General features: G+C 38.5%; 1 protein-coding gene across 4 annotated transcripts; it reads left to right on the forward strand.

Moving 5' to 3' along the window:
• Window positions 1-515: 515 nt before the first annotated feature.
• On the forward strand, window positions 516-10,635 carry ccnt2a (cyclin T2a). 4 transcript variants are annotated; one of them, XM_032566878.1, is made up of 10 exons: window positions 520-723; window positions 2,794-2,875; window positions 2,961-3,089; window positions 3,402-3,462; window positions 3,957-4,019; window positions 4,995-5,040; window positions 7,599-7,762; window positions 7,875-7,945; window positions 8,334-9,561; window positions 9,727-10,635. In XM_032566878.1, the coding sequence occupies exons 1-10, from the start codon at window positions 566-568 to the stop codon at window positions 9,798-9,800; spliced, it is 2,076 nt and encodes a 691-aa protein (XP_032422769.1). In that variant the 5' UTR covers window positions 520-565; the 3' UTR covers window positions 9,801-10,635. The 4 variants fall into 4 exon arrangements, 3 of the variants coding, with proteins under 3 accessions (XP_032422769.1, XP_032422768.1, XP_032422770.1); XM_032566877.1 differs by having other exon boundaries at window positions 8,334-10,635; XR_004339818.1 differs by lacking the exons at window positions 7,875-7,945; window positions 8,334-9,561; window positions 9,727-10,635 and having other exon boundaries at window positions 516-723; window positions 4,995-5,437.
• Window positions 10,636-10,932: the final 297 nt, after the last annotated feature.

Raw genomic sequence — 10,932 nt, forward strand, 5'->3', positions numbered from 1 at the left:
TGTTGGGAGCACAGATTTTTTTAAATAATGTATGAAAAGCACCAATTTCTTATTGTATTTGTGAAAGTGAACCAATTTTTACTGCTTTATTGGACTCAAGAAAGGCATATATATATACTGTATATATATATATATATGTGTGTGTGTGTGTGCTTTGACACAGAGTTTATGATTTGTGTAACCTATACTTTATGTGAAAATGGTATCGTTTTCTCAAAATATTTTTTAAGACTACATAAATCTCGTCAGGGAAGCAGAGTTGTGTTTAGTTGGGTGTGGAAAGGCAGAAATCTATAAACTTACATACATATACCACATATCATTTTACATAACTTAATTTCTGACTTCAATACCTCAGAGCTGCTAATAAATGGCACTGAGTCGAGCCTGGAGCCCAAATTTGAGCTATATTAATGTTTTTTTTTTGTTAGTGTAACTGTCTTTACCGCATGACTGATCAGCTTTTGGCCAGTAGGAGGCAGCAAAGTACCAAATCGCGCCTAGTTCTCGGGCAGACACGACCTCACATCCGTTTTCTCGATGCCGAAGCGAACGTTCCAGAGTAATGGCGGCATGCCGGGGTTCTTCGTCGAAATGGTATTTCACCCGGGAGCAGCTGGAAAACACCCCGTCCCGCCAATGTGGAGTAGAATCAGACCGGGAGCTCTCCTACCGACAACAAGCGGCGAATCTGATCCAGGACATGGGTCAAAGGCTCAACGTGTATCCTTTAAACTTGTTTATTCTGGAGCAAACCGGAGGCTAACCGTTTATGTAGGGCCCATTAGTGGCCGTAACGCAGGAATGGGTTTAACGGTTAAAGCCTGAACTTTTTAGCTCAATATGTTTGTTCTCGTTGTAGTGTAGCATTTTATAATATTTTATATCTTGTAGGTCGAACCTCTGCCTTATTGTTTGGTATTTCATCTGCTTTTGTTTAACATGCTAGCTGTAAGGCCATTAGGCGGGTTTGGCTTTTTTCGATGGAGACGGTGAAATTAAAATGCGGTGTTTGTTGTAAGCTATTTTTAAAAAACAATAATATGCGTTTATCAGCTTTTAGACTTAAATGTATATTATTTACCGAGTGTTTTCAAAGTACTGCTTTAGCTAACGAGGATATTTGGACTTTTTGTACCTTTGGCTCAGCTGTAAACTTTCCTCCTCGTCTTATCGACTCCTCTCTCAGACTGCTGTCCAGCCCTGTCGCACGTGTTCAGATTACGTAATATCGTAATACGGGCCCTGTGAAATACGTTGTTTTTTTTTTTCATCAAAATTCCGGATTTGAATCCCATGTCATTTGGGTAATTCTCAGAAACTCGTGACGTTTTAAACATGTCTGTTTACTGTTTATTTGAAAAAATCCGTTATATTTGTTTCAGTTAGAGAAGCAGCCAGAAATCATGCTTCTGGCTTTATTGGACTCAAAAAACCATGGGTAAATCATGTTTCTTAATTTCACTACACTGTTTCTCTGTACATTGTCAAAAAAGTAATTCATGCATGTGGTCTAACAAAAATACAAAGCTGTGTGTCATCAACATGGACATGGAGATGTAACACTTTCACTGTTGTTAACATAAATAGAAATAAACAGCCAGTAATATTCTGGCCATGGTTACCAAATATTAGCCATGGAAATTCTTGAAACTGTGACCCACCATTATCAAGTAAGTCTTGTTTACTTACCTTACATAGTGGCCTCAAAAGGGAGAGAATGAGCACACAGTATTTGTCACTCAGCAAGAAAATCGGTGCTCTGGGTATGTAATGGCTTGTGCATTATTTCAAACAGCATGTTGTTCTGGGTGTCCTTTTCAAATTCAACACTCACTTTCAACACAATGCTAAAAACTGGTATCAAAAAACAAATTCCAGGCTGTGCATGAACCAGCTTCATCTATTGTAACTGGTGGTGCACATATATTTTGTCCATGGTCAATAAACACAGACTGGTTTGACAAGTCATATTTCACTTGCAAACACTTCCACATTTAAAATAAAAGCCTCACTCATAGTCTCTTGTTCCCGACTGATCTACAGGTAGGCTGTAAGGGTTTCATTAGTACAGAAGATGGCCAGCGTTTCTTGTCATGACTCATTGCAGTGCACTACAATAAGATAGATAAGATAAATCTTTATTGTCATTGTCACAAGAACAACGAAATTTAAAAAGTGCCATCAGTCAGTGCGTATGCTTAAAAACAAAAAATAACTGTCTCACAATTCACACACAATGTAAGAATACACACAATGTAAGAAATATGCCATCGTATATGCTTCACTTAAACCAAGCATATCTTTAGGTTTGGTTTCTGCAGAAGTTATCAAGTTCATTACAGGTAGATTTGTCTTTTTTTTGACGGGGGTGTCAAAATTTTCTAGTGGACATGCTCATGTTGACTCACCTCCTTTGTTCTTAATGACTCTGCATCTTCATCATAGATTAATTGGGAGGTTGCACTGCTCTGAATTTAGTTTTTTTCCTTATAAACTGCAAATTATTTAAAGACTGTTGTTTCAGCTAACCTGGGGTATATTTTACATTATGTAGAGATGGATCAGCAGTTACTTGAATATAATCAATTATTAACTAAATGTTCTTGCTGTTTTGAAGTGTGGAAAATGCTTTGGTTTGAGAAAATATGGATCATTTTAATGGACCTTGCTGATTAACAGACTCCTCTGTAATCCAGGGTTAATATTGGTAATGTATTATTTAACTCATTGTTCTTTACTTTGCTTGCTTAGCCAAATATTAAACAAAACTTTCCTTGACATAACATCCAGCTCTCAACTGACAATAAACACAGCAATTGTTTACATGCATAGATTTTATATGCAACATTCTTTCACCAAATTCCATAGAAATGTAAGTATTCCAAGTTACGATGATTCAGTCAGTTTGTTGAGTATACATTATGTTCTATATTCTTATGTGTTGCTGTCTTTTGCAGATAATATCTCCAACCACCCTATTTTTGGCTGCAAAAGTGGAAGAGCAACCCCGGAAGCTTGAGCATGTAATTAAAGTAGCACATGCTTGCTTAAATCCACAGGAATCTCCTCTAGACACGAAAAGTAACGTAAGTGCTGGTATTTTGGGATACTGTAAGGTTGGAAGCTGTTTTTTTTTCTCCCTCCCCGTTTTTCCTCTGTGGTCATGGTTTCACCTTTGTATAAATCGCTGTGCCACTTTCTGCTGCCATATTTAAGGGGTCTTATTTTTTCTGCCCTGGCTTGCAGTTGGTGTGTACCAAGCACCCACTGATTACCACCGCTCACTTTATGACTAAACCAAGCTGTAGAGCTGTTTGGCCATTTTAAATCACTTGTTAGGGGAATAAATTAATAGACTCATTACAATTGTGTTGTAATGATTGTCTATCAAACTTCAGGCATACCTCCAGCAAGCTCAAGAGCTGGTGATACTTGAATCCATTGTGCTGCAGAACCTGGGTAAGTAATGGTGACTGGAGTGGATGACTTGAGAGCTTTTTCTATAACTTTGGTAATGGTAACAAGTAAGGGTCTAATGATCATTTATTTTTCAGTGTATCAATTTTTTGATTGCAATGTTATATCATCTACTCTGTGGTTACCATATTATTGTCATATTGTAAATGCATTGTGTAAAGGTGATATGTCATTTTCTGGAAGTCGAGCCAAGAGATTTCTTTGTATGACTTAAAACATTTTATGATATGACAAAAACTGTATGGACTCTTTTCTGCTACTTTTGACACATTTTGTCCTCCATTGTGGATTTGGTTGAGGCACTTTTGATTGATTTTCTCCCACTGATTTTCTAATTAAACATTTTTTATGCATAAGGAAAACCCAAGTTGGCCGCTTATAGAAAAACATTTGTCTATTTTTTTTCTGCCATTAAATGACATGTCACCTCCCAACTGTGTATGTGTTGATCTCACCTGTTATGTATTTTGTTCCAGGCTTTGAAATTACTATTGATCACCCACACACTGATGTGGTGAAATGTACCCAGCTAGTGCGAGGTAGAGGCTTCCTTCTTTGTTTTTGTTTCTCCCCACCTCAGATGTGGGTGGGGGTGAGGGTGAAAACCTTGCTGATTTAATGGTTTAATGACCACAATGGTTTTTAATCATCTGTGTTGTGTGACATATTGTTCCTCAGAAAGTTCGCCAGTGCCTGTTGGGCCAAGACTGAGACTTAATTGCTTTGAAACAGTTTAACCTTTGAGTTCTTTCAAATTAGTGTGTATGCATATATATATATATATATATATCTGGAAAGCATGTGGCCTTTACCAGGATATTATTTAAGTCTGTCTTTAAGTAGAATCCACTTAGTCATTATTTATTCAACAACAATTATGTCAAAAATGGTTAATCTTTGATTTTAAAAATTGTGGTGAAGAAAATAGTTTTATTTTTTTACCCTTTGGTCTTGATTTATGTCATTTTAGAACCTGGTATTTAATCTTTGTTGTACATCTTTCACACAACTTTATGTTCTTCAATCACGTTCTGAAATACTCTTACAATGTTTAAAATGTTCTAGCTTAGGATTCACAACATAAACTGCAGAATCTTGCAATGATTTTCTTACAACTAAACAATATATGTTTCCGTTTACTGGTCGACGACTTCTTTATTTGACCTTTATTTATACAGGTTGTCTTATTGAGGTCCAAGATCTCGTTTACAAGAGACCAGTTTTGATAAAATGAACGAACAAAAAATATAACTTTGGCCATTAAACTTATTTAGAAATATCCTTTATTGTCCTACAATAATGGAATTTATGTGCAACATAGTTCAAGTAAATTCAATTTGTAAAAACAGAATAAAGAACAATAATTTGCTTCCCCAGTCTGGATCTTGGCTCAATATGTGCACTGGAAATTAGGATAAGAATGCTAAACATAAAGTTAAATTACATTTGTCTGCAACAATTCTAATATTTCTTTTATGTTTTTGTCTTGTTTCCTTTTTGTCTCCATTCTACAGCAAGCAAGGATCTGGCACAGACTTCCTATTTCATGGCTACCAACAGGTTGTTATCCTGCCCCTCCTTTGTTGCACTTTGACTGCACACCATAGCTTCCTGTAATGCAGGGTACCCTTTCAGTGTCCAACGGGCCCTACTTGCACTGGTGGTTGTTGGGACGCTTGCCTCCCTTCCCCTCGGCTCCCCTCCCTTCCCCAGAGGTAGCGGGACATGGTGGCTTGTAGCGTTACCGGCCCCAGTCGCAGTGCGGTGTATTGTACAAGGGACCAAGTGTTGGCACAGATGGGTTGAATGCAAAATGTGAAGTATAGTGGTGCGCTTGAAAACCACATGTTTGTTCGGTTGCGAAAAAGTGCATAATTCTAAGCGAAAGACACTCTGGTAGCCTGAATATCAGCTAAAGATTTCACAGATGTAAACATTTCTCGTAGAGGTCCTTCCGGTAAGTACTGCAGATAACTTTTTAAAGTTTTCTTTTCATGTTATGTTGTTGTATTATTGCCCAAAAAATTCTGTTAAACTTTAACTGTGCCACTAAACACCTTTTTTTCCTAGCTATGCAATATTTATATATTACAAACCTAAAATTCAAGAAAGCAGGAAGTACTGACTCATTAAGGACCTTAAAGTTGTAATTGGTTTACCTCTAGCAGGGGTTTTTCAATTCATTTCCATTGTTACATATTTGATTAACAAAAACTGGGTCCTTAAAGGGTTGGTTTAAAGTAGGTGGTGAAAAGGCACTTATAAATTATCTTTAGTAACAGTTCAGTGTTCACATTATCTAGATGAAGACTGCTCTATACCTGTTGCTCACTAATGGTTATGATATAGCCTATGACTTGGAGACGACTTTGAAGTATATACATTTTTTCATGCTGATTCAGATTATTTTTTATTTTGTCCTAACATGTAAAAGTACAAACTAGATTACCTTTAAAAATATTACCAGAATCACAATATTTCAGACTTTGTGTTTATCTCCATCTACATGGATGTGAATATTTTCAGAGAACCATACTGTGAGTTTGATTAAAAACTTTTCTACTGAAATCATTATACATTTAAGCTGTTTGTACAATAGGTGCTTATTTTACCCCCTACTTTAAAATTCAGGGAGTAAAATCAGAGCTAAGTGTTTCTACTGGATCATAAAAGCCACTTTCTGGATTGAAGTTATTTACTATTGTTGTGCTTGCTGCTTCTTTTATGTACCAGTTAAGGTCGCATTATATTCATTGGGCTTTACAGTAAATCCTCGCTGGCTATTTTATATCTACAAATAGTGTTTATCACCAATATGTTAACTAGCCTTCACTTTGCTAAAAAGACACAAATTGTTGGTATTATTTAGATACTGTTTTGATGTCAATGTTTTGGTGGCAGTTTCTGAATCATTTTCTATCCTGACTGAGCTTCTGTATGTGCTTGACTTACTAACTCCATTCATCTCCACTTTTTTCAACATGTACTAAATTAGATTTAGGAGGACTAAGATTTTCTTGAAGATGTATGTTGTGGTTCTGACTAGTAGATATCCTGCCTATAGCAGATTGGTCGTTTTAGTAACTTTACTGTATGAAAACAGATGCATTTGTAGCTATCTTGCTATGAGTTTGGCCAAAAATGGGTTAAAACTTGTTCAGTCTTTACAGTGTGCCCATTTGCACCCCAACCACAATTTAACATTGGTATTAATTTGGCGCCCACCACCACAGGCGGTTGCTGAAAATAAAGCATAACCCAAACTGTAATATTATAGAAAAGTGTTTTTCCATGTTACCTCTGATATTCAGCCATTGGAGGTATACATACCCCTCCTTGGTGGTTTGAGGCAAATTTGCAACAATAGACTACAAGGGAAAGTCCTGATAGGTCACAAAAATATATAGATTTTTTTCCTTTGTTTTTATATATTCAATCATAAAACTACAATAGTTAAAGTATCGGATTTTATTGAAGAGGGTTTGTAAATTGACATAAATCCAAAACACAGAAATTTATACTTTTCCTTATTACAGAAACAGAAAAGGAATGTTTACTGATTTTTTTGTTTTATTGTCTTCTGTGTTCTCGACAAGGAGCAAAAAAGTCTACTACTTAGCAAAAATACCAGGAAAGTGGCTCTGTCTTCGAAAACCTTTAATATATTTGTAGACCTGTTTACTATAAATTTGAAATGAGAGTAAAAAGTGTGGTTATTTAAATATGATATCGTGTAATACAAGTAACATTATTTATTATTATAATTTGCAAGTAAAATTTTTGTCATAAGTTTGTCTCATCTGTATTAAGTGAGTGATTGGGTGGGTAAAAGTCTCCTATTAATACCAAACCAGCACACTTCACGCTTACCTTGTCATTTTTATTATTAATGTTTTAACTGTTAGGAGGTTTGGTTTGTAGGAAATTAAACACAGTTAGATTTTTTAAGTCCTTTTATTGTATCAAAACACTTAAATTGCTTTCACTGCCATTTTGACCCCACACCAACAGTATATTAAATCTGTCTGCTCCCTCTTGTGTTTTTCCTCTCTTCTCAACATGTTGGATGGATTTTGACCTCCCGTGGCCTCCCTTATACACCCTCACCCGTTCTGCAGTTTGCACCTCACTACCTTCTGCCTCCAGTACAAGCCCACAGTGATCGCCTGTGTATGCATACATCTGGCCTGCAAGTGGTCCAACTGGGAGATTCCGGTTTCCACTGATGGGAAACATTGGTGGAAGTACGTGGACAGCACGGTGACTCTGGAGCTGCTTGATGGTGAAGTCATACTATTACCTACATCTGAGATTTACTATTAGTTATTTAAGGAACTTAAGGAATCAAAACTAATTCTAAAATGTTTTATAATCTTTATCTTTTAAACTTTCAGAGCTGACGCATGAGTTTCTGCAGATTCTGGAGAAAACTCCAAGCAGACTGAAGAGAATACGGAATTGGAGGGTAAGACATTACAGTACTATAATTTTTTTAGATTAGACTGCCTTGGAGAAGAATTCACATCTCTTAACCATTTCACTGACACATAAGCTACTCTGTATTTTTGAGGTTTCATGTGACCAACACAATTGGGAAGTAGATGGAAAAAATTGCATAGATGTGTTTACAAACAAAAATCTAAATCATGTATCATACTTTCTACTTCATCAATATGCTATGTTTTGTGTTGGTATGTCACATATAATCTCAATAAAATAAAGCAGAAGTTGTGCTTGTAATGTAAAGATGTGCAAAAATCCAACTTCTTGTACAATTTTATAATTGTGTCATCTCAACTTTCTTAAAAAAAAACAACCTAAAACTAAAATCCTTGCAAATCTTTGCCCTCTAGGCGACACAAGCTGCTAAAAAGCCCAAAAGTGAAAATATGCTGTCAATGGATAACACATTTACTGGGCCTTCATTGCTTCAGGACCACGGCGATACAGCACTTCCTGGAGTTTCCTCGTCCAACCCAAGTTTTTCCAAAGCAGGTGCTGCCTTTTCTGTACCCATGCCCGGGCATTCCAGAGGGGTCCCGTTGTCTCTGGACGCCATGGCTGCCACGTACAACCCAGCCAGCCACAGTGAATGGCCTCAGGTTAACCAGAGCCATTACCCCTCCTGCATAAAACAGGAACCGCTCAGCATCCCCATCCACGAATCCATGCTGTCTTTGCAGACTTCCACTTCCTCTTTGCTCCAGCACCCTCTGCCTTACAAGACTGAAAAAACGGTTGATTTAAACCTTGTTAAACAGGAGAAAGGAACAGCAGGCAAGCATCACTCAACACCTCAGCCTGCTTACCCTCCTTCCTGTCAACCTCTAGTTCAGAAACTGTCTCTGGATAAGTACAGAGAGAAACATTCTGCAGAGTATACTGTCCAGAAGCGTAGGCAAGAGCCCCATGGAGGCCTAATGGACTGTGACGTAAAAGGCGACTTGACTTCCTCTTCTACCTATGCACCACCAAACATTACCCACATAGAACATAGAAAACATGCACAGCCTCATCAAGCCTCCCACAGCGGCAGCACTACACCTTCCCCTCTGAAAATGAAAATCCCTTCCTCCTCAACTTCTTCAGGGCAAGACAGACGCCATCATGGAGACAAAGCTTTGCTCAAACTTCGTCTGCCTGTCCCCGGGTCCAGCAGCAACGCTCCGCCAGAAAAGAGCGGACAACCAATCAAAGATGAGTTCAAGATGAAGATCAAAGTTTCCTCATCGGAGCGGCACAGCTCATCAGATGAAGGCATTTCTGCCAACAACAGCAAGAGCAAACATTCCAGCCCGTTGGTGAGCAAGGAGAAGCATCGCAGCACCGAGCACAACCTCCATCGCCCCCACAAGCACAGCGGCAACGGGCGAGGGGCCGCTGAGGCTGCAGGTGTGCTACGAGTTCCTCCTGGTATGGTGGCAATGGAAGGAACTACCCTTGGTCATCCCTCGTCTGCCACTTTGATGTCGTCATCACGAAAGAGGGCCTACGCCGAGGGCGGCCACAACCATCACCCCTCATCCTCGACTTCCTGCTCCAAAGTGAGCAAAATCTCCAAGAGTGGCACTAGTGCTGCAGGTACTCCATCTTTTTCTTCCCCCTTTCCTCCTCCTCCTCCTCGCTCTTGTCCTGTACTGCAGTGTGTCTTGTCCGGCTCGCAGCTCTGTGGCTAACTTCCCTCCCCTCCCCTCCTCCTCTTCCTCCTTATTCTTGTCTCTCCTCCTCCCCTCCTGTCATACCCAGGTGGGCTGCGGACCTCTCAGCAGTTCCTCCCTCCTGGCGAATCGCCACATGAAGTGGGAGAGCAGAGACACTGAGTCCGACGCTCTGCAGCACATGGAACTGGCACCAAACTACCGACCACTGAGACTTTGAAGACTATGCTGACCTCTTTGTCAAGTGCCCTAAGAAAATAACACTTTGTGAATATAAACCCTTTACTGAGAGGCAGAAAGCGTTGCTGCAAATAATTATTGTTGGACTTCTCTGTTTCTGAGAGATAAGAAAGATGAATAATTATGCTTCCTGTCGCACCTCGGGGCTGCGACGTTTAGTCCTTTCTTTGTTAATGTCGAATTGCTGCTCAGTTTTCACTTTCTCCTCGAATGGGTGGAAGAATTTGCAAACGTGGATGCATAGGGTGGGGAAAGGTTCCATCTTCACGTTGTAAGACCTCCATATGAGAGGACAAGTATTACAAGTTCTATAAAAGCATGGAAGGTGCACTTTCTTCATTTTCATGTTTGTTTTTGTTTTTTAGTAATTTAAATCTATTGTGTGATTATATGGAAGAAGTTATCTGACCAGCTGGAGATGAGTTAGTTTGTTTTCTGGAATTCCACTTGATATTGTTAATGGATGCAATATTTTTTTTAGGTGTAAAGTTCCATCTCCAAAATTATTTTCTGGTCTTGGTTTCCTTTTTTATACTTAAACTGCATTTGATTTGCATGTTTCAATCATCAAAGGGATGTGAGAGAGGAGCACTTAACTTGCTGTTTACAAAAAAATGGAGATAAATGTACATATGTTTCTTTTGTATGTTTAAAGAAGAAGCTATACCATGACTACTCAGGTTTGGAGCTGCTTGTAATTATAACAAGATGACTATAATACATATAAAGGTTTTATTTCATGGCTCAGTTGATTGGAGGTCACCGACTGAATGATTGCAGCATTCCAGGAGTTCGACTTCTGTAGATGATGTACTGTTGGATTCCCACTACAACAATGTCACAGCAATCAATTTGTACCAAAAACCTTCTCTTCTAAGTAGACCTTAAGCTGGATGCCAAAGGTTGTGCCTCACATAAAAGGGATGCTACTAATATGATACTGAAGTTTACATCAAGTGGATCAAACATTGCATAAAGTTATCAGCCCATTTAGCCACATTTAGGTCATATTAAATCTAGAGAAAAATATTTCTTGTAGGCAATGCCAGACCAA

Source organism: Xiphophorus hellerii, chromosome 7, assembly GCF_003331165.1.
Source record: "Xiphophorus hellerii strain 12219 chromosome 7, Xiphophorus_hellerii-4.1, whole genome shotgun sequence".
NCBI classification, from domain to species: Eukaryota; Metazoa; Chordata; class Actinopteri; order Cyprinodontiformes; family Poeciliidae; genus Xiphophorus; species Xiphophorus hellerii.